This window comes from Thunnus albacares, chromosome 22, assembly GCF_914725855.1.
Source record: "Thunnus albacares chromosome 22, fThuAlb1.1, whole genome shotgun sequence".
NCBI lineage: Eukaryota > Metazoa > Chordata > Actinopteri > Scombriformes > Scombridae > Thunnus > Thunnus albacares.
Genome location: NC_058127.1, coordinates 6,519,445 through 6,544,660, shown reverse-complemented (window position 1 = coordinate 6,544,660; position 25,216 = coordinate 6,519,445). Strand labels below are relative to the sequence as shown.

General features: G+C 40.7%; 1 protein-coding gene across 7 annotated transcripts in view; it reads left to right on the top strand.

Moving 5' to 3' along the window:
* Window positions 1–25,216, top strand: part of exoc6b (exocyst complex component 6B) — a 116,258-nt gene that overhangs the window by 15,916 nt on the left and 75,126 nt on the right. For all 7 annotated transcript variants that reach the window (XR_006399919.1, XR_006399920.1, XM_044340599.1 and 4 more), the window contains exons 6-8: window positions 1,290–1,494; window positions 12,438–12,638; window positions 15,991–16,059. Coding sequence is in view for 5 of the 7 variants with exons in the window: in XM_044340599.1 (XP_044196534.1) it covers window positions 1,290–1,494; window positions 12,438–12,638; window positions 15,991–16,059 (475 nt within the window). In the remaining 2 variants the exon portion in view is untranslated. The remainder of the gene's footprint in view (window positions 1–1,289; window positions 1,495–12,437; window positions 12,639–15,990; window positions 16,060–25,216) is intronic.

Sequence of the window (25,216 nt, the reverse complement as noted above, 5' to 3'; positions counted from 1 at the left end):
TTAATGTCTGGCAAACTGTGCGTAGATGTTTTTCGCAGTGAGTGCGTAGCAGCGGATGAAATGTGTTCACTTTTGTGCAGAACTGGCTCAGAGGCAAAATAAGTATTGCTTGTAAAATGTGTTTAAGCAATGGAGAAAAACTGTAAGGTGATTTATTTTTGAAATATTATACGTAGTCTGTTTATTATTGGGGCTGAAATGATTTGGTGTTTCATCAATTAGTCGATTGAAAGAAGAAAAAATCAATGGTTTTAATAACTGATTGGTCATTTCAGTGGTTTTTGAAGCAAAAAACACCAAAAATTTCCAGGTTTCAGCTTTTCAAATGTGAGGATTTTATGCTTTTGTCTGTTTTATATCATTATAAACAGGATATCTTTGAGTTTTGGTCTGTTGGACGGACAAAACAAGATATTTGAAGGCTTCTGGGAAATTAATGGACAGTTTTTCATCACTTTTTGGCATTTTATAGACTAAACAATTAAATGATTAATCGAATGAGTAATTGATAATGATAATAAAGACACCCTATTAAAGATACACAGTCCTTTGACCATTTCTACTATTGTGTCTGAACTTTCCGCCACTAGATGGAGCCACAGCATTTAGAATAGAAATACAAACCGCTTCTCTCTATATCTCTCTCTCTCTCTCTCTCTCTTTTTCCCTCCCTGCCCTCGTCCTGACCTGTAGACTGGAGTCTGGTTGGTCATAAATTTGTCGTTTGTTTGTGTGTTTTTCTACTTCTCTCTCTCTCTGTCCTGCGGCTGCTTGGCTCGCAGAGAGCAGAGAGAGGTCAGCCAACACCGGCTGCTCCTAGAGAGAGAAAGTGTGTGTGTGTGTGTGTGTGTGAGATTGAGATGCAGTGGAGTGAAGTGTTTGCAGAATATTGTATTGCCAAAGATCCCCGAGGCGTATCTGAGTGTATTTCTCTATGTGTGTGTGCATGTGCTCGCAGATTTGTTTAACTTTTTTTTTTTTTTTTTTTTTCTGTGTGATTGTGTGTTTCTGCTGGCTTTCGGTCGTCCATCTGACAGCCAGGAAATAGTTTTATTACTCTGTCTAAGTTCTGAAAGTATCTCCTCCCATAACCAGAAACTCACAGGTTCACTCGGCAGCCCTAAAAAGGTTATTATTAGATGTGTAAAGCCAGTGAAGCCTGCAATGAACTGGAAAGAAAATAAAATCTGGCGCGGGACAAGTTTGGTGTTAACCTCAAGTTTAAATTAAGCACATTAGCAATCAATGCCCCCTTTTCATCAAATGTTGTGTGTGTTTATGTGTGTTAGGTACTACCCTGCGTTGCGGACGTTGGAGCAGCTGGAGCATACGTGTCTTCCCAAGGCGGGTCAGTACCGCTTCTGTTCCATCATGGCAGAAAACATCCCCAAACTGAGGACACAGATCCGGGACACGGCCATGACGCAGCTGAGAGACTTCCTGGAGAGCATCCGGAAACACTCGGACAAGATAGGAGAGACCGCCATCAAACAGGTACACGATATATATAGTTAATCAACAAACTCTCGAAGAGTGGATAACAGGGATTTGTAAAACAGAGATCTACCATTTTACTAGGTTTGTTCTTAATAGAACAAGGTAGATACAAGACGAATAACTACATGTAAAATCAAAATAGTTCATTCCAGTAATCCCCGTGAGGTAAATGCATGCTTTCCATCCCCTTCTATATTCTTGCCAGATATATCTTTCCTACAATAATCTTACAACTGAACAACACGTGATGAGCTGTGCCACACAAAAAAGAAGAAATAAACAAAAGCAGAAATGCAGCACATGTTGTCTACACTCAAAATGTGCTTGTCATCAGAAGTTTTTTAACTTTGCCTCCATTCATATCCTGCAAAAACTGTTTTTCCTGGAGTTTAAAGCTGCAACTAAGGATTTTTTCTTTGTTAATTGATAATTATTTGGCCGAAAATACATCAAAAAATACATCAAAAAATACTCAAATGTTTTGTCTAAACAGTTTAAACCCCAAAATAGTCAAATTACCATAATATAAGACACGGAAAAACAGCAAATTCTCACATTGGAGAAGCTGAAACCAGAGAGTGTTTGGTAATTTTGCTTTTAAAATGACTTAAAATTCTTATTTGATTATAAAAATTGACTAATTGATTAGTTGTTGCAGCTCTACAAGAGCGTAAATAAGAAGTGTGATATCAACTGTGACACGTCGAACCCTTTTCCTCACACATCCTATGGTGTCGAGCACAAAACCAGTAAAAAAAAATTTGCTTTAGACGCTTGAAGACGTGTCGCCTCTCACTCAAAAATCTCCAGTAGTGAAGAAGACGTTCCTGTGTTTGTTTGTGTCTGGAGAGGTAGGGACGGGGGGAACTCTCGCTCCATCTTCTATCAGCCAGACATGTGATTATATAAACGCAGAATCATAACATTTTTATCTGTTTTTCCCCTCAGTTTTCCATTGTTCATAATAGTTCATCTTTCATTAATTTAATCTGTGTGTGTGTGTGTGTGTGTGTGTGTGTGACTGCCTGCTGTTCTAACATCAGTGTGTGTGTGTGTGTGTGAATCTTACATGTGTGTGTGTGTGAATGTGTATTTGTTGATAAGGACTGTACAGTGTTACTGGCTTGTTTCGTACCACAATTGGTTTTTTGTTCTCCATCATGTCTTTCTTTCTCTGTCTGTTAATCAGAAGCAGCCTCTGTGTATGTGTGTGTGTGTGTGTGTGTGTGTGTGTGTGTGTGTGTGTGTGTGTGTGTGTGTGTGTGTGTGTGTGTGTGTGCCTTGCTCTGTGGTTCCACTGCCAGTAAACAAGCATGCAGGCTCGTCAATGAACACACACACACACACACACACACACACACACAAATATACATACACGCACACGCAGACACCCCGCTTTTCAGCACTTACCTCACTGTTTTTCTGTTTTCCGAGGCCAAGGAAGTTATATATGAGCGTGTCTGTTTGTATGTTTTGTGTTCTCTTGTGGTATCCATAGCTCAAAGTCAGGCCTCTTTGTTTATTTGTGCGCCTTCCATTATTCGGGGGGGGGGGGGGGAATGTTGTTCAACGGGAATCGCAGGATGAAGGGGAAGGGATGGGAATGAGGAAGGAACGGTTGACGACTCACACGGCTGTAGAGTCGGTTATGTATTATATTCTAATCAAGACTTCCTCTGTTAATAAATGTATATTTTTGACGTTTAGCAATTGAAACGTCTCATTGGCCTGCTGGTCTAAGACGTAGACCTCCATAAACACATTTGAATCTTTGTTGCACTTGGTCAAACTCTCTCTACTTACATTTCCTGCCTTCTTTTCTCACAGAGTATCAAATAAAAGCAAAAACGCCAAAGTTTAATCTCAAAAAAACAGAGTGATTTCATTTGATACTACAGTCAGGACCCTGTTTGGACCCCGAAACCCTGTAATTGCTCCAATTACAGAGTTTTCTCTGGACTGAGTTCTTGTGGGGCTTATTTTGCATTATCGATAATTCAGCTGATTATTTTCTCATTCAATTGATTAATAGTTTGGTCTATAAAACATCAGAAAACAGTGAAAAATACCTGTTACAATTTCCTAAAGCTCAGTGTAACATCTTGTTTTGACTGACCAAGAGTCCAAAACAATTTACTCCAATGGAAGACCCAGAAATGCAGCAAATTCTTACATTTTAGGCATCATATATTTGGCATTTTCACAAGACTAGCTCTAATTTCTTGTTCTTTAGAAGATAGGTTGAGATTTTAACCTTATTTTTAACCTTTTTATTATTCATCACTTCCTGCAGGCATTGAAGTGTCTAAACAAGACACTACAACAGTTTTATTCAAGTGAAGGTGAATCTATAGTGTTATAATTAGTGATGTTCCCCGTTAAAGCCCAACTTTGAGCTTTAGCGTTTTAAAATCAATTTATGCCGCCAAATAATGTTCCTCTGTGGTTCGGTTCGGTGAGGATGTAAAGCCGATGCCGTATGTTTGACGCTCTCATTGCCCCATAATAGTCCAGAGCTCTCGAAATGCCACATGAGCAAGAAGACATCTGAAACAAAACACTTTAATTATCTGAATGTTCGTCAGCGCTTTGGCTCGAGATTCGCAGTCCATTCAGCCACAAATGTCTGGATCCGCAGCAAGTCATTGAAAATATTTTTGGAGAGTTGCAACATATGTAAGACCGGATTAATCTTTAATCAATCTTGGGCACAACTGTCATGCGATGAAATATTTTCTCTTCCATAAATGACCGATAATTATACTTCGCATTAGTAGATACGGAGTCAACGGCTTAATAGAGACTCAGGATTTAAGTCCTAATATCAACAAGTGTCCACCCCTGAAAAGTATCACATTATTCAAGGCTTTCAGAAGTGCCAGTTTCTGTGTTTTGCTGACAGGGAATTTCAGGGGCTATAATACAGTCTTTGGTGTTAGTTATTAGATGTCAAAGGGAGTTTTACTGTATAGATACACACCAGGTAACCACTTCTTTACACCTTGAGGGGGAAAAAAACAACAATACTGGAACTAACATTCATGTATTTTCTTGTCCTGTAGATGTCACTAGAGGATCATTTCTTCCTCTTGGTTCAAAACGTTGCTGTTTGCTGGTTGACCCGAGGTTTTAAAGGTCCTCCAACAAACTCACCCATTCTTCAGTTAAACATATTGTACAGCAGGTGACAAATTAAAGGATAGATTAATGATTGGACCTTTTTATATGCTCAGAGTCTCCAGATGTTCAGTTGAACACCTACAGTATGGGAGGTTTTTATAAATGACGTGTTCATCCACTGAACTCTTTTGGAGGAGTGTCCCTGTGGTATCTTTGCCAAAGCTGGAGCTACAGTTCACCACCAGGCCTGTAACGTCTCAGGTGGTGAATTTCAGATGACCCACCCCCCCTCCACCCACCCCACCGCCCCACCGCCCCACCCAACCCCACATCCGCACACCCACTTAGATGTTCAATTCGTCTGCAGGCGCCCCCTTCAGAAACCCTGCAGTGACCCTTAGGTGGGGGGTTCCTGGACCGCAATTTGAGAATCACTGGCGTAGAAAATCCACTTGCAGTCACTGAAGAAGTTAACCGCTAACTCCTCTAACCACTAATTACAAGGGAGATTATGGAAGCCCCAGTGGTCCAGCAGTACTGATACTGATACTGGGATTATGTTGTTGTATCAAATGTTTGGCTTTGAGTGCTCGCACTCAATCAGAAGGCTTGTGTGTGTGTGTGTGTGTGTGAACGAATGTACAAATTGAAAGTTCTTCTTCTTTCCTTCCTTTCCTTCGTCCCTCCTTCATCATTTTTTCTCTCTCTCTCTCTCCTCATTTTGTCTCTCCATCTCTTTACTCTCTCAGACAGTGTGTCTCTCTGGTGTGCTCTGTTCCAAATTAGCTCTAACTCTCTGTACCCAGCCGTCGTTACAGCTCCCTTGACCAAGGATGTGAAAATAAATAGATCTGGGGAAGGAGGAGGAGGAGGAGGAGGGGATGGAGGGAGGAGGAGGAGGGGATGGAGGGAGGGAGGGAGGGAGGAGACGAAGGAGAGCAGAGGGCTTACAATGGAGCTATTGTCTGCTGCCATATGCCTGGAGAAGAGGAGGAGGAAGAGGGATGAGAAGGGAAGTGGGATAGAGAGGAGGAGGAGGAGGAGAAGAAGAAGAAGAAGAAGAGGAGGAGGAGGATGATGGTTTGAAAAAGGAGGGAATAAGAAGAGAGGTGAAGCAAGAGGATCAAGATGATGATGATGGAAGAGGAAAGAATGGAGAGATGAAGATGTAAAGGGAGAAATGTGAGGGAGGAAAAAAACGATAAAGGGAAGAGGAGGAGATGGAAGAAGAGAAGATGAAGAGGTAAAAGGAACTGAGGATATCTGAAGAAGAGAAGGGAAGAGGACAGTGAAAGCAAAAAAGAAAGAAGGGAACTAGGTGAAAAAGAAGGGATGAAGGACACCAGTGAAATGGAAAGAGGAGAGGAAGATGAAAGATCAAGGAAAAATGATTGAGGAGGAATATGAATAGTGTAGGGAGGCGGAGAGATGGAACAGGAGGAGGAGGAAGATAAACAAAAAGATGAAGGAGAAGGAGATGCAATGTTCAGACCACAGAGTCATAAATTCTCGCCGTAAACTTGGCCGAGAGACACATGTCAGACAACACGTTGGTACCCGGCCAATCACAGCTTTGCTTTTCTTTCACAACCCGCGTGATGTCATCAGAAGGAGTTGCCAAGGGGAGACTGACTTCTAGGAGCAAGAATGTAAACAAAACGACGGCATCCGGAGAGAGCGGCGTGTATGATGATGATGATGATGATGCCGGCTGTCTGGTTGCCACGGACCCTGTCTCACCTAACAGCTCGAGCAATGTGGAAGTCGTCGTACGAGGCGAGAGAAGATGAAATAATTCTGACACGTTTTAATATTTGCGTTGATGCCCGTTTCCACCCCCACATCTGTCTGGTTCAGGGGCTGTTATCAGGCTGATATCATAAAGTCTGCGGTGCTCCCCCACACAGAGCAAAAGATCACAGCGTCATTGAGCAAAAAAAAAAAAAAAGTTGAACCTGACTCAACTTTTTTTCCTCGATGCAATGTCATCCAACAACACACGTCGGCCAATCAGATATGTGCAGGTGCACATTCCTGGTAGATTAGTTTGTCCTGATGAGAAAAGTAGAATTGACTGTTCATGTTACAGAGGATAAAACAATTTGTCAATGTGATTATAAAAACCCGCCTACATACTGTTGTAAACCTTTTTGTGCTGTGTCATCTACTAAGCCCTCAAACTCCAGACACAAATTGGTTTTTCCTGGATCATGTTTCATTGTATCACGGTATCCAAATCACACCAATGCAGCCCCCTTTGTGTTTCTTTTTTTTAAGCAGCGCTGTTTTTTTGGTCAGGGATGGGGAAAAACATGGATGAGGATGAGAATAAGACAAGATGCGGTAGAAAAAGAAAAGAAAAGTGGAGGAATCTTAAACCGGTATCATCATCTCCGAATGTCTTTTGTCATTCTATCAGAACTCTCTCTCTCTCCTCTTGTCATTCCCCTCTTTCTCTCTCTTCCTCTTTGTCACATCACATTTCCCTCTCTCGCTCCTCACATCCATCTCTATTTCTCTTCCCTCCACTCTTTCCATCTCCTCATCTTTCCATCTACCTACTTCTTCTTCTCTTCTCTTGCTCCTCTATTTTTTTTTTTTTTCTTTTTATTCAGTCACAGCAGAGGACAAGTTCAGAGCTTCTGCTGTGTATTCGGTAGTTTTTGACACACACACACACACACACACACTTGCACACACTAATGGGAAACAGATTGTTGCGTCTGTGAAGTGGAAGAAGATTGATTACCTGTATCTAGTTACTGAACACACACATGCGTGCGCATGCAGCGAGGGTGGCGGAGGGCACACGCTGGGTCGGTGTATTGAACCATCACACGGAAAACGAAAATAGACTGTTATGGGTCGGTGTGTCAGTCACTCAGCGTGTGTGTGTGTGTGTGTGTTGTCTACCGAATAATGCTCCACAGTTCACTGACATCGGACACCATTATTTCTGGCTCGGGCTCTGCCTGCCAAAAAGTGATCTATTGTAGGGATGTCCCAGTCAGGTTTTTGCCCTCAATTCTGATCGGAGTCATTTAATACGGAGTGTTTTTCTATACGGAGTTTGATTGATATTTATATTTTACTACATAATCCAGCTGCACAGTGCACATTAACCTGAAATTCACACCAGAGGCAAGACGCTAATGAATCAATCTATACTGACTGGTCATTGCTGTCCTACAAACCAGTTGTGCTTTGAGTACAGCTGGGAATATTATGCATTTTTTTTGATACTTTGCCAGTTCCACCCTTTGTGCCTCTGTGCTGATACAAAACCCAAACTTTTTTTTTGCAGTACTTTCCTCCAAATTCACCAAAATAAACTTTCTTTCCCAGCTTTGGTTAAATAAAATACAGTAGAGAATGTGCTTGCTTGATTTCATGGTTGAGAACATTAAAAAAAAAAATCTGGTCAAAGACTTAAAAATCTGACCAAACATTCAGCATTAAATTTTGGTAATTTAGTTTTTATTATACTTGATGCTAAGAACGCATGTTGTGCCAAAGTCAAAAAGGGATTGAGGAACCTCCAATACCACCAAAACTCAGTTTGTATAATGGACAAAAGTAGACTTTAAGGAGGCTGGCACATTATTCCCTCTAGAATCACAACTTGTCCTTTTTCCACTTTGGTTTTCATACAGATTAAACAAACAATATAATGTTTTAATTAATGAGCTTTAGAGGTTTCTGGTTGGCATTATTTTGTTATCAGAGCCATGTTTGCTGTTTCCTCTGTTTCCTGATTTTGTGCTAAGCTAACCGGCTGTCGTCTGTAGACTTATATTTAACGGACAAATATGAGAACGGTATCGATCTTCTCATCTAACTCTTGGCCAGAAAGGGGGATCGGTGTATTTCCCCAAAGTGTAGACTTATTCTTTGGAGAAAATATAATGTGCATAACGTAATGCAGCCTCTCTACATCCTCGGTTGGAACAAAACACTGAGTTCAAACATGGTTTTTTAGACTAACAGAAACATTTAGAGGCGTTTTTAAAGTGGCGCCACTTTCATTGCTTGCTGTTGCACATTGTTATTTATTGAACTGATGGCTTCTGCATTATAAAATGGGGGTATTTTTTGGTTTCCATGGTACCCAGAGGTCAATAAATTGCAATAAATAAATCAGAAATGGATTGGTTTTTATATATATATATATATATATATATATATATATATATATATATATATATATATATACAGTAACTGATACTAATGCCTTGATTGACAGCTTTTGGACATTCATATGTGAGTGGTGAACATACCTGGTGTCTTAATATGCTGATAGTTCAAGAGTTATATTCCAAACTGCCTCACACATGCTTATAATATTAAAATGTAATATTATGAAGTTTGGCTTGTATCATCTTTTTTAAATACAGAACATTCAGCTTGTTTTGTCTTTTTTTTTTTTTTTTTTTGGTCAAACACATTTTTTTTTTCCAGACATATTTTAATTGGTGGCAAGTTGTTTTGAAAAACAATATGAAATTTACTGTCAGCAATAATTACTTTTGCATGTAAGGTAATGTTAATTACATTTGTTTTCCCAAAAGTTCTTCAAAACTGCAAACAGTCTGCGCTGTCACTGCGTAAACCTCAATTCCCTCTTCAGAAAGTGGCATGAACGCCGGGTTTTTCACAAATTACTGCGATTTTTTTTTTTTTTTTTTTTTTTTTTTGGTCCCCCCCACAATAAACAGTTGGTTCAAACCACTTGTCATCGAAGAGATCTCTACAACTTTGCTCTTTCACTTGTAATTTTTGTCAGTTTCCTCACTCACGCCGCAAATGCAAAGAGAAGACTGCAAATCGCCCCTTGAAGTTTGTCAGCAAAGCCACCCCCTTGCACATATTTAACCCCCGGCACTCCCTTGCGGTGTTTTCCACAGTGTAATGTCAGATCATTTTTTAAAATATTTAGTCATTTTGCACTAAACGGATTCTGCTCCTCATCCCCTGCAGTTAGTTCTCACTACCTTTCCTTCCTTACTACCTTCTTTTCACCTCCTCTTCTTCTTCTCTTCACCATCTTTTTTCCCTACACTTTTTGTCCTTCACCTCCTTTTTCTTCTTTGTCCTCCACTTTGTCCTCTTTTGTACTCCTCCTCTCTCACTCTCCCCATTTTCTTACGGGGGGGTTTTTTTTTTACGCAAGAGGTGACGCACATTCCCGCACTTGAACTTCGAGTACCAAACGCCGAACGCCGCCCCTGAAGACGAACGCCAAACAAAGAAGAGGGTTAAAAAGACTCTTTACTTGCAATAGAACTTGATGCTTGTGTGCTGGGTAAGAAAAAAAAAACCCAGCCAGTGGATGCTCGAGACACACATTCACTTGTCCACATACCTGCTGAAGAATGCTTAAAGAGCCGAAAATCAACCACCAAGTGGAATTATTTGACGTAGGTGCTGACGTCCGTATCTGCAGCGTCGCATACTGTTTGGAAAGATCCATTTTCTAAATGATTCACTCCTCTCTCATGCCTGTCTTTTCATGAGTTTGCACGTCTTTTTAGAGGTCCAGTTATGTTAATTTGTATGGTGGGGGGAGAAAAGAGAAAACAACAGTTTTGAAAGATTAGGGAGGAATGTCATGCGGAGAAAAATGCGTCGCTGACAAAAACAAGACTCTTCACTTCGTTTGTTTTTGAGGTCTGTGCTGTTTCCTTTTATGTATGAAGAATCTCGTAGATTATTCTGTCACTCTCTCCATCTTTTTACTGTACCTCTTTCAGCTATCTTGAGGAGTTTTTGTTGATTTTTTTTTTTTTTTTTTTTGAGAGGTGAAAAGACTGGTTGAGAGTATTTTTAGAGATTGTTTGTTACCTATTCTTCTTTCTTTAGAAGAGAGGGCACAGCTTGGCACGTTTGTGTCCCCGCTCGCCTCCCCCATACCCTTTTATGCAGAGGAATGAGACTTTCCACTGATTTTGTTTGTACTTATTGTCTTATATGACTCATTAGTCTTCTATGTGTATGTGCGAGTGCATGTTTGTGGGCATTAGATCAAAGATGGCATTGTATTCTTCCAACATTACTGATATTGTGCTCTTCCGGGTTTGCACATATCCACCCTCCTATGCACACCAGTTTTTCTCATTACTGTTGTCATTAATGGCTGAAATCGAGGCACTTCAAGTCTCTGACGTATTTATTGACGTCCTTATCGACAGATTTAAGCGCACGGGGTAGCCTACGTGCCGGCGCCGGCAGGCAAAGGAAGCCGCTGCATTCACGGAGATTTTTCTAAAGGACCTGAGGCGGATCTGGGTGTGGATGGAAAGATGCACTCACTAAGATCTCACTAAAGGGTTTTTCCCCCCCCACATAACAAGGTTTTCCCACAGAAAATGTTTTGGTGGGCATGCTGTGAAGGAGGCTCGGCGTGGGAATGAGAGTCCGAGCTAGTAGCGTTTGGACAAATCCGCCTTATTCGTACTCAGATATCGGCGTTAAAAACATGTTATGTTCAAGTATAAAGGAATAATAATAAAGAAAAGTGCTTTCCTCCCAAAAAAATATTTGGAGGTAGGCTTGGCCGTCTCTATAAGGAAGTGACCTGGTTTTCGTTTTGTTTTGGATACAAGCTTCCATTAATTTCCAACTAAAACTTCCTGTTTTTTATTATTTTTTTATTTTTAGTATTCCCGACCCAACACCGCCGCAGAGGGAGAATGCATCATTTCCCTTAATACCTGTTTTCCCCAAAGAGCGACATAGACAGGACACAGGTTGCATCAGATATTACATTGCCCATGGCATTGTTCTTGTGGAAGATCTTTCCATTTCCTTCTTTCTTTTGCCCCACCTTTCTTTATGTCTGTTTATTTTGGGAAGCATCACAGACGTGCTTATTTTAACGTTAAAAAAAAAAAAAAGAAGGTATGCTACATATCAGCTCTGTTTAAAAATAGCAATCTATTTGAAAATACATTGAAATTTATGCTCTTTTTTCAAGAGTCTGTATCAACACATCAATCTCAGACTCTTAATTTAAGCATACATGATTGTTGCTAATCCGTCTGCACTTAAATCAAAGTTTTGACAAGCGAAGGATCATAGATCAGACATGTAAACTATCTCTGCCTCCGCTTTCAAGTCCTCAGCACTAATTTTATGTGCTTTGTTTTAGGTTTCATTGACTCTTCATCCTTCCTGCTCTTCCCTTCCTGTCTTGCTATTTTCCCCTCTGGTGTATTCTTAGGTGCTTTGGTAAATCACTTTTTATAGGTCATTTCCAAGGGTATTTTCATGGGACAAGGAGTGGCAGGAGTGGCTCAAAGGTCTCTCAACCGGTGACCTCATTACACCATCTGCAATTTCTAAGCTTTTTTCCCCCCCGAAAAAAAGGTCTCAACAAGGAGAACTGGGCCAAGTTGAAACTGTATTTGTCACTTTCCTAAGAGGATTGACACAATGTTTTCTTATGAGACTTGTCTGGAAGCTGTTCTGTCTCTCCTATATCATATATTATATATATTATATATTTGTAGGCCGCTACAATGGAGTTTTATTGCAGAAAGTGTGTTAGTGTTATCAGTAAACCCTCAAAATCAAAGAGCTTCTACTGTGTTGCTCTGAAGTTGAGGCCAAAAATGAAATGCAACAAGTTCCTCTTCATCATTTGGTTTCTGACAAATGTTCTGGAAAATGTTTAAAGCAAAACAAATCAGGTTAAAAGAGAGAATGAACCTCCCCAAACACACAAAATACCTGCAATGTATATCACAAACTTATAAAATACACCATGAGTATCCAAGTGTTTTGAATTTGACCTGTATGTCTTTCTGATGTGTTTGCTTCAGGCCCAGCTACAGCGCTCGTTGGACAGCTCCGTCTCTACGCAGCCGAGGGCCCTGATTGGCCGACGCCCCAGGAAAGAGGCGGCGGCGGCGGCGGCGGCAGCAGCTGGGGCGACGCAGCAGAGCGACGGGCAGGGTGGCAGTCCATTGTCGGAACAGGACTCTGGCATTCTGGATGTGGAGGACGAAGAAGAGGATGAAGAAGTGAGAGAGAGAAAGAAAAAAACACACATACTCATATATATATGAACTTGTAATTGTCTGGTTTCACCTCGTTTTTGCTTCGTCCGTCCGTCTCTTGAGCGGCGACTGTCGGCGGGTCTGATCTCATGATCCCGACACACAGATGTTGTCGGAGTTGCTCAGATTTGTCCCCTAAGTGGCCCCGAAATTGAATTTTAACTCTTCAAACCGCCGAATAATCCTCGTTGATCACGGCAGTCCCGACCAAACCTCCAGACTAGTCCCCCCCCCCCCCCCCCCCCCTCCTCCTGTGATTGGCGGGATGGACGAATCTGCTTTGAAGCCCGATAATCCTCCAGTGTGGCCTCTTTTCTTTACTCGCTTCCTGTCGCTTATTTCTTTTGTTGTTTTTTTTTTTTTTTCCATTTTCAGTCTCCTTTCATCTCTTCCATGTGTCCCTTCTTGCCCTTGGCTCTCCTTGTCTATCCTTTTTTTTTTTTTCTTCTTTTCCTTTGCTTACCTTTCCTTTCCATAGAAATCACCTCGACTCTAAACGGCGTGTTTCCCCTTCTGCCCAGTAGTCAGATGTCATTAGGGTTGGCCCGGCGTTCCCGAGCGAGCTTTGGGAGTTTGTGGTGGATTAAGTCATAGTGAATGTTAGACCCATAGCGGCACGTAGTCCACGTAAACCAGCATTTCTAATAACACAAGCTCACTTTTGATGGTGCCCTGTTTTCATTTGATCATTCAGACATTGACTGAAGTGGATGTGTAACTTTTTAATGAAGGAAATAACAAGTCGACCAACTGGGCTGCAGCTCAGTACAAATGTTGGCCTCAGAGTAGTTTAATTACACTCACAACTATATCATGTTGTTCTAGGACAGAATAAAGAGAGGCAGCAACATTTATTTAGGATGCAGTTTCATGCTGAAGTGTCAGTTATTCCATAAATCCTCTTAATCAATCGCAGGAACTTTATGTCTTAGCCGATGCTGATGTCTTTCTTTCTTTTGCTGGAAATAATATGTGACCCTTCTGTTGCTCATCCAACACTTTTAAACCTGCTGAGCTTCATGTTTTTAAAGGATTTGTTTATTTTACAGTTTAGAGCTGCAACAATAAGTCGATTAATCGAGAGAAAATTAATCGCCCATTTGTTGTTTTTATTTTTTTATAGAAAAAATCTCCCAAATTCTCCAGTTTCAGCTTCTTAAATGTGAATATTTTCTTGTTTCTTTAGTTTTCTGTGATAGTGAACTGAATATATTTGGGTTGTAGAGTGTGAACAGGACATTTGAGGGCGTCACCTTGAGCTTTAGGGTTATGGTTAGGGTTAGTGTGTCTGTGATCGACATTTTCTGACATTTTATAGCCCAAACAACTAATCTATTCATTGAGGAAAATAACAGATTTATTGACAATGAAAATAATTGTTAGTTGCAGCCCTACTTTGTTTGTTTGTTTTTTTTTTTGAGGAGATTTTCTTAATAAAACGGTCACAAATGCCGAGAACTACGACCTCAATCCACCGTATTTTGATTTACAATTAAATCCGTCTGAGGAACAGTAGGTTGTTTAAGTTCATCAGTAATATGTTTACAGACTGAATCCTGAACTTGTGGGCATTCAGTCAGTTATTATTACGATACGGGCACAAAGCGTTTCGACAATGAACTCTTGGAGTCATCCCTCGCGGGGATCAAAGTTCTTTTTTATGCTGCCGTTTTGTGTTCACACTTTAAGGAAAGGAAAAGCACAATGAAGCTGAACTTGTCACCCTCGCGCTACCATTCTGTTTTAAGGTCCCTGTCGTCCTCTCGGCTTATTTACGTCCTGTAAACTCGACTCAACCTTCTTCACGGGAAGACCTTGGCTCGAACAAAGGCCTGACCCCGCGGTCGCCAGGGTTACGACCGCGTTGGCGCCGATGCCTGCGGTGATGCCAACCGTCAGCGTCCCGTCTCCTCACGCCATCCCTGCCCCTGCCATGTCTTTTTTCCCTTTCTTCCCCTTCCCTTCATTTACAGTCATCCCCCTGTGGGTCTTCATCCTATTTTCTTCGCTGTCTTTGTTCTTCGCTTCGTGCTCTTCTTCTTCTCTTTCTCCCCTTTTGTGAGCTCTCTTCTCTGTCCCCCCTTTTTTCTCCTCTATGCTTTCCTCGCTTCAGTCTTTCATTTACCTGCATTTCTTTGCTCGTCTTTCTTCTGTTTTCTGCTCTTTCGCACTGTTTCCACTGTTTTTGTCTATTAAATATCTCTCTTTCTCTTTTTTTTCCTTTATCCGTCTCCCTCTTCTCCTCCTCTCAGACTTCTCCATCTTTTTTTTTATTTTCACCTCTTTCACCTTTTTTAGCTCTTGTTCTATTTCTTTCTAACATCCCTCCACCTATGTCTTTAAGTGGTACAACTCTCGCTGTTTGTTCTTATTGTTTTCAGGACTCTGTGTGTGTGTGTGTGTGTGTGTGTGTGTGTGTGTGTGTGTGTGTGTGTGTGTGTGTGTGTGTGTGTGTGGTTACATCAAAGCTGGCATTGTGCTGCTCTTCCAATGATTTTTACAGAAGGCAAACTTTCCAGAGGGCAAGAGGGCACATGTTTTGTTTTTTTTGGCTTTGTTTGTGTGTGTGTGTGTCTGTGAGAGAGTGTGTGTGTGTGTGTGTGTGTGTGTTAAAATGGGTAATTTGCCCACTGTGTTGTTCTCCGAAAGACAGAGGATGTGGGAAAGGGAGGAAGGAATGGAATGAGGGATGGTTAGACGGAGGGATAAATGGAAATGAAAGAGGTATGAACGGCTGGTGAGACCGTCTCTCTCTCTCTCTCTCTCTCTCTTTTCTTTGTGTTTCTATATGCGTCTCTCGGCAGCGATGTTTAGAAAATGTACCCTGAAAAACAATTAATGTGAAAGTGTGCAAATAAGTGTTTTTCTTTTTTAAGCTTCTACCCGCCCTCTCCCTGTCTGTCTCACTTCAGTTCAGTGTCAAGTCAAAAAAACATGTTGCCAAAACTCACACAGAAATATAGAAAAGTAAACAGTTAGTGCATCAAAATATACATGAAATGAAACAAGTAGGTAGTAATAACAGAAATAATATTCTGGGTTTTAGAGTCTTACTGTGTAAATATAAAGATTAAAGAAACATACATGGCTTTGTTACTGTGCCAAATCTGTCACTGTTCTCTTAGAAGGGAAGGAAAGACGAGACTGTTTGGTTAAATTTGGTTAATATTTGCTTTATTGATGTGACATATAAAGAGAAATAGTGGATAAATAAAAAGGAAGTAATGGTGAAATAGATTATGGAATATAAATATGTAAGTTTGTGTGTTTTTTGTTGATGAAGTGTCTGATTGTGTATAATTGTTCCTCTGTTTAGGTCCCAGGAGCTCAGGACTTGGTGGATTTCTCTCCAGTTTACCGCTGTCTGCATATCTACACTGTGCTGGTGAGTTCATCCTCTTCCTCTGTTTCATTCTCTTTCTTATCTCCTTAACTTTCATCTCTATTCATCTCTCATTACCTCCTCTTCCTCCTCCTCTTCCTCTCCTCTTCATCCACAAGGACTCCGGTTTTCATCACTCTAACCAAGTTTACCTACTTCCCACTTTTAAATATCTCCTCCTCCACCACGCACATGATAACTAACTTGTGTTGCACATCATGTATCTACTTGGTTTACCAGATAATAAATTAGACTTTATGCTCTTGGAGCCCAAATTCAGAACTTCAATTTCATTATGTTTAATTTTTGACAAAAGAAAATTCTCAGTACAAGGTCCAACTTTTGTCAAGCTTCTTTTTCCAGTTTAATGAATTAACCTTCAAATTTAACAAGTTTAATTTTGTTCCCAACTTTTTCTGAAGTACAAATAGACAATACACATTATGATAGATATAAAAATGTTGGATAAAGAAGTGGAATAGTTTTACTTCTTGTTAATTAGCAGTTAATTGAAGATTTAAAACGGTCTTTACAGCTACTTCTGCTTTTGTTTTTTTCTCAGAGAGAGAACAATAGACAATAAGGTGTGGGAGATATGATGATATCACAGTATATTTAATTTTATATCATTATATTCATACATATTGTGATCAGACCTGCACCGATTAGTCAATTAATTGCACCACATTGTCCTTTTGACAATGGATTAATCTTTTAAGTCATTTTTCAAGCAACAGTTCTTGATTTGATGAAGAATCGGCTGCTTTTCCTTGTCGTAAATTACAGTAAAGTAAAAAGTTTATAGATGAAATAACCAGACGATATGGCTAATCTAGCAAATTTACCTGATAAATCTAGATAATTTACATTATTTATGCAACAATCCAGTTTTACCATAAAGCAGAGCTGCTCATTGATTTACAGCAATGCTCATAATTACCTTTAACAAGCAGAGATATCAAAAGGACAGTTGACAAAGTTGTGTCGTCTCATGGACTACAGTATATCGTCAGCCCCCGAGGGAGAATTACCACGAGGTTTCATGTTCAGAGAGGTATATGATTGTGTAAGATGAGGCCTCTGGCTCGAGCCTGGCTTCGCTCCAACCAGGCGGCCGTAGTGTGTATGAAAAAGAGAGAGAACGCGTGTGTGTCTCATCTCAGTTAGAGCGAAAGCGACATGGGTGGAGGTGTTGACTGGGCCATGACTGGGTTAGTTGCACATTTGGGGTCTGTGTGTGTGTGTGTGTGTGTGTGTGTGTGTGTGTGTGTGAGAGTGTGTGTGTGTGCCTGCAGGCTTGTAGGGGTTGTGACCGGGCCAACACAGCCAGAGGGTCGACTGTTTCTGTTGTATGTGTGTGTGTGTTTGTGTGTGTGTGTGTGTGTGTCTGGGGGGCTCTCTGGCAGGGGGACAGGAAGTGCATGAACTTTGACAGGAAGGAGAAAGTGAACGGGCAAAAAGAGCGATGGAGGGGAGGGGAGGAGAGGGGAGGGGAGGGGAGGTTAGAGAAAGGGTAAAGGGGTGAGATGATGGAGAGAGCGGAGATGAGAGAAGGGTCAAAAAAGGTTTAGACGGGTGAGAAAAGGGAAAATTTGATGATGACAAGGGAGGGAAAGGAGGTTAAGCTGAGAGACAAAAAAGGCGACAAGAACAACAAAAATTCAGGCAACCTTTGGTTTCAGTTCAAGTTTCTGTTTGTGTAAAGCGTCTTTGAGTATCTTTAATGTGCTTTATAAATAAAATGTAGCTGTTATAAAGTCCGCTTTGAAAATTTACTTGCAAAACTCAGCATGTAGAGCTCTGACGAGTTGTTGATTAACAGGAAATTAATAGTTTTGAGTCATTTTTATAAGAAAAAAATGGCAAAATTCTCTGGTTCCAGTTTCTTAAATGTGAATGTTTTCTTGTTTCTTTTACTCCTTTCATGACAGTAAACTGAAGGCTCTTTCACATCTACCTCGTTTGGTTCGGACTTTGACACTTTTCAGTTTGATCCAAACCAAAATTACAGGTGTGAAACCTCCACTGGACCACAGCGCAGACCCAACAGCCGAACCCTCAGTCCAATGAAAGGAGGTGGTCTCGGTCTGGATCGAACTGAACCATGGTTCTGTTCGTTTCTAGTTTTAAAACATTTTTTTGGATGGTTCGGACTTTCGGAGCAATTACAGAAAGTTGCGGCAGGCTATCGTTAAAACTGGAAAAATGACCCACAGGGAGAAGAGACTGAGTTTTTAATTGAAATACATTCTGACAACGTCATAAAAAAGTCAACTGGAAAAAACTAAACGTGCCGACACTCTCTGGGTATTTTCGGAGAGGATGAGAGAGCAAAGTCACCTGAAGATAAAGAAAGTGTGGCAGCAGTTTACAGCTCTGTGCAACGCTGTTAGAAAAAGTGTTGCGTCGACTAATGAGAAGGACAAATTTCCTCTTTATGATGGATAACATTCTGGGCATTCGCCCAACAAGCTCACCCATTAAAGTGCTTGAGTCTGGTTTGGCCATAATAATATTATTATAGTTGCAATGAAATGAATCTGTTCATTCATTTTTCTCTATTAATTCAAACGGTGATAAAAAGCTCCCCGACGAATTGACAACACGCTGATGTCAGACACGCGCTCGTCTACAAACCAATCAATGTCGAGTATAGGCACACATGTAAGTGATGACAACGGGGTGTAGGTATGTTATGTAAACTTATTTAGTGTTCTCAGCTCACATAATTGCAATGTGAAACCAAAGCTAACCGGATCAAATGTTCACAATATAACAAAAACATGAACCTCAGTTCAGACTTTCAGGTGTGAAACGACTCTTCGTTGATCGGGACAAAACAAAACATCTTAGGTTGTATCAAGCCCAAGATACAACCTAATATGTGTTGTTTGTTTTGTCCTGTGATCAGAGAAACAGTGATCGACATTTATCATCATTTCCTGACTTTTTGTGATCCCTTAATATGAAGCAACATCTCCCGACGGCCTCTCGTCACAAGGTTGTACGTCTACAAGAGGCCCGAAGAAACTAAACTACAGTAGTTCAGAGAGAAGTCTATAGTTTTGTGTATAAAAAAAAAAGAGTTTTTTTCCTTTTTCCCTACGGGTGCAATCATCTCATGACCCACTAGATTGATCTCGTGACCCCTTGTAGGACTACTGACCATCAGGTTCATGAGCTTTGTTGCCAGGAGATCTACACAGACAAGGACATCAAGAAATAGATCATTTAAAACATCGTAGCAGAGTTTGTAAATCAGCCATCAAGGAAACATTTTCTAATTTGTTGCCGTTAGCATCTGCATTCACACGTGATAAAAGTGGAATAACTTAAAGTGGAATACATGTTCATGATAGTAGATTACCGTTGCAAACAGTATGGAAACCAACTGGAACCAGTAAGTGTTTAAAGATTAAGAAATATGTAGTTTAAGGGCTACAACATCCAAAACCACTGCAATGGTGCTTTAAATGAAGTTAGAGTAAAGAAGGTGGATTGGGTGGAAGCGAGGGATAGAAAGAGGGAAGGGGAGCAACAGGAGGATGAGGAGAGACGGTAATTAGAGGGGTTAGAAGAGGGGAAAAGTGAAGAGAGGAGTTGGAAGGTGGTGGAGGGAACAGAGACGAAGGGGAGGAGGAAGGAAAAGGGTGAAATAAAGAGCGATAAGGAGGAGAAGAGAAAGTGGAAAAAGGAGGATTAAAATATTTGAAATCGCTGTCGCGATGAGACGAAAGGACAAAAGAGGAGGCAGAGTTTACAGGAAAAGAGAGCGGAGAATGAATCAGCAAAAAAAAAAAACCCGATAAGGATTGAAGAGAGGAGGAGGAAAAGAGAGGGAGGTCGCCTGGAGGTTAAAGGGGCAAAAACAGGAAGACGAGATTGAAAACAACACACAACACAGAGAGGGAGAGAGAGGTTACGGCGGGGGGGGTGGGAGGGGGGGTAAGACGAGACGAGACGACAGCTTCTTACCTTGTGAGGCAGCTGGATTCACAAGATCACATGAGGATCCATCTTGTCAGGCTTCAAGTTATGCGCTTGTGTGCGGACCAATCGGCGTCCTGTGAGGAGCTGAGTTTAGGTGTGACGACAGCCTGTGATAGACAGGTGGTTCATCCAATCACCTGCCAAGAATTATTATTATTATTATTAGTCCGCCCTTTTCCAAACCGTTTCCAAGGACGACTCCTCAGATGCTTCTGTGTAACAAACCATCTGGCGCGTCAGGTTAGGTAACTCCAGGGGTGAGAGAGAGAGGAAAAAATGAAAGAGAGGGAAGGTTGATTGAAAAGAAAGGGGTGAAGAGAAGAAGAAGAAGAATAAGGAGGAGGAGGAGGAGGAGGAGGGGAGGAGGAGTGCGTTGTGTCTCGGGAAGGTGTTGAAAGGTCTGACCTCTTCACCTCTGAGGTCGGCTTAGCTCTGTCTTTCTGTCACACACACACACACACACACACACACACACACACACACATGCAGAGAAACTGTTTTATCCATTAAAGCGGTGTCGCAGCGGTTTGAGTGACAGGCCATTGGGCAAAGAAGTGGATTTACCATTAGAAAAGAAAGCCAGAATGTCCAGCACAGTTTGCTGTACTTGGTAAAGGAGGGGGGGGCGGGGGGAGGGGGGTCGACTGGAAAATCACACACACACACACACACACACACACACACACACACACAGCCTGATTGTTAAATGTCGAAAATGACCTGTACCCACACAGGCACGCGCCTGTAACAGCTTCATTTATTTTTCTAGTAAACCTGGATGTGGAATCCCATTTGCAATCAAGACCTCCACTTTGTTCCCGTTTTTTTTCTTCTTCTCCTCCTCTTCTATCCATTCTCCTTCTTTTCTCTCTCTTCTCTTTCTCCATCTCTCCTTCTCTTTTCCATGTTTAAAGCTCATGATTTTTCCAGCCTTAGCGGAGCAGCGACGGGGCCACGAACAATACTCCTTTTGTTACGACTCGCACAAATAGAGCACACGCTGAGAAATGTGGACAGAGTTGTGATCAATATAAACAGGGCCTGAAGCCCAAAACACTGACTAGAGCTGATGAGAGGAGAGCAGCAGCAGCAGCAGCAGCAGCAACCGGTCCATCACACTGGTCAGACTGGGAGCTCTGAGCTGCACCAGTATAGGCCAGCTGGAACTCAACTGGGTTGTTCTGACACCAGAGATGTTATTAGACTGTTTTACCTGTTGTGTTCTGCTTTTTTTCTGTCTTTTACTTCTTCTTCTCTCCTCATTTGTTTTCTTTTTTTTGCTTCCATATATTCTCTCTTGTTTTATTTCTTTAATATCAGGAATTTTCTCTTTTGTCTTGTTTTCTTTCGTTTGTTTGTTCGTTCACTAGTTTCTAGTTCTGTTTCCTCAGTCTTGTTTTGTCTTTCTATTTTTTTGTTCTTGCTTTCTGTCATTCTTTTCTTTCTTTGTTGCTTCTTTCTGTCGCTCTCGCCGTCTTGTTTTGTCTTTCTATTTTTTGTTGCTCTCGCTTTCTGTCGTTCTTTATTTACCTTTTCTGTTTATTTCTTTATGTCTTAATGTTTTTCTTCTTTTGGCGTCTTCGCTTTTATTTGTGTTCTGTTTTTTCTCTTCGCCTGTTATTATGCTTTCGTCATTTTTTTTTTTTTCTCATTCTGTCCTCGTGCTCATTTTTTATTTCTTTCCTTTGTTTATTTCTCATTGTTTTGTCTCTGTCATCAACTTGTCAGTTTGATTGACCTCATACAACTTAATGAGTCTTGTTTCTCTTATTTCCATTTATTTCTGTCTTTTCCTTTCTTGCTTTAATTCTCTTCGGGCTCCATGTTTTTCTTTTCTTTTACTTTGCACAATCTGTATTTCTCTCTCTCTCCACATCTCTTTTTTGCCTCCACTGTTTATGTGGTGTTGCAGAGGTCACCCACACACACACACACAATCTCAGCCCTGCGTTTCACCTCTGTGCTCTCTCTCAGGGACAGCCAACACTGTATAATGAAGAGTTCATGGCCATTCGCTGCCACTCGTCTGTTGAATACACATTGTTCAGCTGAGGGTCAAACTGGGAATTAAAGTTTTGTCACCTCACATCAAACTAAAAGTACTTCCAAAACATTATCCAGATCTTAACCAGCAGAGGTTCACGTTCTCTACCATCCACGTTATTGTTTTGTTTGCAACTTTTGTGATGTTTTCAATAGACATTGTTCAGCCAAGGGTAAGATTAAAGAATTAATGAACATAGTTGTGTGTTTCAATACAACATTCCCCTCTAGATCTTTATTTTTAACATACTGCACTTTGTGTCTTGTAACTTTTTTTTTTTTTTTTTTTTTGAATAGCTATTGTTTTAGTTGAGGATATCCATGTCAACTGGAGGTTCAGACAGAAGCAACATAAAGACATTAGAAGTTTTGTGATTAGCACAGATCAGTGGAAGCTAGTCGTCTTTTCCAGGTAGCATTGGTGGAAAATGGAAGTGGACCCTAGAAGCATCAAAAACCTCTGGATATACACAGAGAAAGGTATCTCGATAAAGTGGCCACCACCGATTTTACACATAAAGGTCCGTTTACTCGTCCTGAGGGCTGCTAGTCACCAGATTTATGATATTGTGTGCATGATGGGACATTTAGGATCCAGTGTTGTGGACTAAAAGTCTGGAAATCTCATCTTCTGGTTCGATTTTGACCATCGTCCCCCAACTTTATTGAAGTGCAAGTCTAAATAGCTTTATTATCCTTTTTAACTGAATGTCCAGCAGTAGAAAAATACATCTAGTAACTGAGACCAAGCTTGCACCATTCTGATTATTATCACAGTATCTCATATCAAATATCTTCCTCCTAATTGGTTGATGTTGCATGTCTGTTGTGGTGGGTTATCCAGTTCACCACTATAACTTGAATCTGGTTAGACTTCCACTTGAAGTTGAGATGTTGAGATGTGTTTATTTGCCGTTTCTGTCGTCTAGAAGTCTACAACTACACTGCACACCTGTCGATACATCAACTAAATGACTGACCGCTTTACATTTCTGCTACATAAATGCACTTTTCACCCAGATTTGCCTTCTTAATGGCGACAAGAAATCACACTGATTAAAGAATTCGACATAAAACTGCTGGTAATGACTCAGCAGTACGGTAATGATGTAGCACAGTGCGACGTTAAGCTAGTTCTTATTGAATTAACTCGGTCAAGTAGCGGCATGCAGAATTAACTGTTACAGAAATATAGTAAATCTCTTACGCATAGCAAAGCTCCGAAACATACAGTGTAAGCAGCTTATGGGTTCAGTGAACTTATTCAACTTAAAGAAATATGAACTAATTGGACTGCGGGGAGAGAGAGCGGAGGTAGAGCCAGTGAACCTTACAATATGGAGAGAGACGTAAGGCTGTAGCTAATGATTAATCTGTTGATTGTTTTCTCGATTAATGGATTAGTTGTTTGGTCCAAAAAATGTCAGAAAATGGTGAAAAATGTCAATCACAGTTTCCCAAAGCCAAAGAATGTCTTGTTTTGACCACAACCCAAAGATATTCAGTTTATTGTCATAGAAGACTCAAAAAAAACAGAAAATATTCACATTTGAGGAGCTGGAACCATAGAAACTATTATCTAAAGTAGGGGAATAGTTGACAACTAACCGATTGGACGGCAGTAGTTGGACGGCAAGACGGCTACTGGACGTAATGACCTTTTATAACAATGTCAGATGTCAAACATATGGCAGAAAGATCCAAATTTGGACTTTTTATTGGGAACATCATCAAGTAGCGACAGGTGCCAGATGCCAGAAGTGATCAGGTCAGATTAATTTATTTGATGAATCTCAAGAAAAGCGAGAAAAATGACTCGTGGTTGGACGAAATGGCGGTAAAACACAGTCTAGGGGTACTCTATAGCTACTAAAACACTGGTGTGTTTGTTAAACTCTATTTTTATTCCTATATCTTTGCTCCTATCATAGCGATAGCAGGCGCATATGTACATATATAGAGTAATGTCATTAACAGACCTCAGTGGGCAGCAGTGTAGATATATATGTGTGTGTGTGTTGGTCAGAAGGTAAAGGGGGGCCAGTTATCTACCCAGTCCTGGGCTCTTATCTCTGAGCTCACTGAGGACTGTGGGTCCTGGTTTAGGCCCTAGATAGGCACACAACACAGCAAAGAGAGAGAGAGAGAGATAAGAGAGAGAGAGAGAGAGAGAGCTTCTGTGTAATGGAAAGAGATACGAGGTGGTCAAGTTTAGAGAGCCGACGTTGTGTTTTTAGTTTGATGTCTGACCAGTGACGCCAACTAAAACTGAACAGCAACCAGTTTAAGTCATCAGAGACACACATACACACACACACACACTCTCTCTATCTTCCTCTTACACACTCTCTCACTCTCATGACCTTATCTCAACTTTCCCATCGTTCAGTGGCGGTTCTAACCTTTTGGTTTTATACCTCATTAAAAAAAAAAAAAACCCTCCTCCTCCTCCTGAAGTCAGTAACAGCCTCAAACATCCTTTAAGCGTTTGGCTGCCTACCTCTCTATTGTCAGTGGTAAAATGCAGCCTCACAGTTTGGACCGCATCTTAACTTTTCCAGTTTAGTAAAAAAGAGCGCGGCGAGGTTAATCCTGACAGCTGAAAAGGTATTACACGGAAATGTGGGATTGAATATTCAACAATACAACAATATTCTGAGATGAAGTTAAACCAAACTGGTTTTGGCTTGTCATTTAGTTATTTACCAGTCCTTAAATTCATTTAAAGTCTGACAAGGTCATAAAATAAGTTTAGTAGTGATGTGAAATCCCAACTTTTGAACATTGAATATGTTATTGATGCCATAAGTAGATGGAACTGAGGAAAACTGGCTTTCTTTATATGGAGTTAACATACACATTTAACTAGTAGAGTGTAAATGATTGATCAGTTTGTCAATAAAACTAGTATATCCTTAATTTCATGACATCACGTACATCTGTTATTGCAGTAGGTGTTTCTTTTATTGCAGATTGCAAGTCGTTGTCTTGATATTCAATCAAAATCAATACAAAAAATGGAAATTAATGGAGAATATTGTACCTAACGAGCGCATCTTATGTATATTTTTTCTTTTACGACCCATTTGTAGTTTCAGAATATTCTCTAGTGATGTTCACACAGGAA